The sequence below is a fragment of the Camelina sativa genome, chromosome 4, assembly GCF_000633955.1.
Source record: "Camelina sativa cultivar DH55 chromosome 4, Cs, whole genome shotgun sequence".
NCBI lineage: Eukaryota > Viridiplantae > Streptophyta > Magnoliopsida > Brassicales > Brassicaceae > Camelina > Camelina sativa.
In genome coordinates this window covers 14,470,474-14,472,898 of record NC_025688.1, presented here as the reverse complement: position 1 = coordinate 14,472,898, position 2,425 = coordinate 14,470,474, and the positions used below count along the sequence as shown (strand labels likewise).

Below are 2,425 nucleotides of genomic sequence, written 5' to 3'. Positions count from 1 at the left end.
CAAGCCGTAGTGTTGATCGTTACGTTTCTTGCTTACGCTAGCTACCACGCTGCGAGAAAAACAACAAGCATTGTGAAGAGTGCTCTTGATCCTCAATCTCCAGATACAGGGCTTAACTCACTTCTATTGAGATTCACTTCGTTTGGATCCTCCTCCTCTGGTAAATTAGAAGGTGGTGGTTGGGCTCCGTTTAATGGACCAAATGGCACGGTATTGCTCGGTGAGATCGATGTTGCGTTTCTTGCGGTTTACGCTTTCGGGATGTATTTCGCTGGTCATTTAGGAGACAGGATGAATCTAAGAATCTTCTTGACGGTTGGAATGGTTGGGACAGGATTGTTTACTTCTCTGTTTGGAGTTGGTTACTGGGCGAACATTCATAGCTTTTACTATTTCTTGATTATGCAAATGTTAGCTGGATTGTTTCAATCTTCGGGTTGGCCATCTGTTGTTGCTGTGGTTGGAAACTGGTTTAACAAGAAGAAGAGAGGATTAATCATGGGAATATGGAATGCTCATACTTCTGTTGGTAACATTACTGGCTCCTTGATCGCTGCTGCTATGTTGAGATATGGTTGGGGATGGTCTTTTGTGGTTCCTGGTGTGGTCATCGTGTTGATCGGTTTGGTGAACTTCGCTTTCTTGCCTGTTAGTCCAGAGATTGTTGGAGCAGAGCGAGATGAGGATATTGTTTCGTCGTCTGAGAAGATTGGAAACTCGGTTAACGAGCCGTTACTATTGAGCTCGTCGGATTCGGAAACCGATGACAAGAAACGAGCTGTTGGATTCATTGAAGCCTGGAAGATTCCTGGAGTTGCGCCTTTCGCGCTCTGTTTATTCTTTGCTAAGTTGGTTGCTTACACTTTCCTCTACTGGCTACCTTTTTACGTTAGCCATACAGGTAATTTTGTGCATATTACTGAGTTAGTACAAAACCACTAGCTAGACTACTTGTTATGTTCATGTAACTGATTAGATTTTTTTTGTATATGATGATTTGCAGCTATTGAAGGTGAGTATTTATCGGACGAAACAGCGGGGAATCTTTCGACAATGTTCGATGTAGGAGGTGTGGTTGGAGGAATCATGGCTGGTTACATTTCAGACAGAATTGGAGCAAGAGCGATTACAGCTGCTAGTTTCATGTACTGCTCAATCCCAGCTTTGTTCTTCTACCGTAGCTACGGACATGTATCGTTATTAGCCAACGCGTCACTCATGTTCCTAACCGGGATGTTGGTAAACGGACCTTACGCTTTGATTACAACGGCCGTTTCAGCCGATCTTGGAACACATAGCTCGTTGAAAGGAAACTCGAGAGCTTTGGCTACGGTCACGGCTATAATTGACGGAACGGGATCAGTAGGCGCTGCGGTTGGACCGTTGCTAACGGGTTACATATCGTCTAGGAGTAGCTGGACCGCGGTTTTCACAATGTTGATGGGAGCTGCGTTTGTGGCTGGACTATTGTTGACGAGGCTGGTTATGGCCGAAGTAGCCGAGAAGATAGCCGAGTCTAGGCCATCGGAGGAATGTAGAACTCCCGTGGACCACGAGCAGGGTCACGTGATGGAAGTGTGATCATCAACTTATGATCGCCATTTTTTTGGTTGCGTTTTAAGTTGTGTGTAATTTTCTTAGGGGAGATCTCGGACCGGAGTTCAGGTCTGTGGGAATTTGTAAACATGTAATCTGTATTGTGATGTAAATAATTTAATATATATTACCGATCTTGATTTGATTAATTTCTCAAGAAATGAATCTCCAAAATTGCCGTGGCTCCGAGAAGGTTAACTTGGTTCTGCAAAATGGCACAAAAAATTATGCCAAAATTTATTAACAATATGTAAGTGAAAGTGATAGTAGTTCAACGGTTAACAATCTGTTAATACTAACAAATTCATTTATGTTTGCAGCCGATGAGGTGAACAAAATCATTTGTGGAATGGAACTGTTTTTTATTTACCATTAATAAATTAGTTCGTATGGACCAACCAAAAAAGAGAGAAAAGAAACTGCCATGGACCAATAATAAATTGATCCGCTACCAATTATTGTCAAATCTATAAATCAAATGGTCTAGTCTATTGATTATTTGGTCCACTTTTTGTTAGCAAATCAGAGTCAAATGGGAGATCTTTTTAATTAGTTCAAAAAATAAATTGGTACGCCACTCGGCAAAGGGTTCTCATCAAATATGTCTACGCGTGGACGTTTGAACAAACAAAGTGGAACCTATATAAATGTATATATTGATACGAACCAAAACATTAATATATTACATTGTCATCATGTCATGTGTATAAATTTTACCTTCTTTATAATATAAAATAAACATAAATTAAGGACATTAACTAATGTGGAAATCTACGTACCACTAAGATTAAGGACCACAGCTTCTGATTTCCAGTATTTTGATCGTGGT

At 40.8% G+C, this 2,425-nt stretch overlaps 1 protein-coding gene across 3 annotated transcripts in view; it reads left to right on the top strand.

Moving 5' to 3' along the window:
• The window catches only part of LOC104780541 (putative glycerol-3-phosphate transporter 1), a 12,822-nt gene that overhangs the window by 5,362 nt on the left and 5,035 nt on the right, over positions 1-2,425 (top strand). The window contains exons 3-4 of one of the 3 annotated variants that reach the window (XM_010505040.2): positions 599-901; positions 1,004-1,745. The exons of 1 other annotated variant lie outside the window; for it this stretch is intronic. In XM_010505040.2, the coding sequence (XP_010503342.1) occupies positions 599-901; positions 1,004-1,581 (881 nt within the window). In that variant the 3' untranslated portion in view covers positions 1,582-1,745. Of the gene's footprint in view, positions 1-598; positions 902-1,003; positions 1,746-2,425 lie in introns of those variants that run through there. One more of the 3 variants, XM_010505039.2, reaches the window with a different exon arrangement.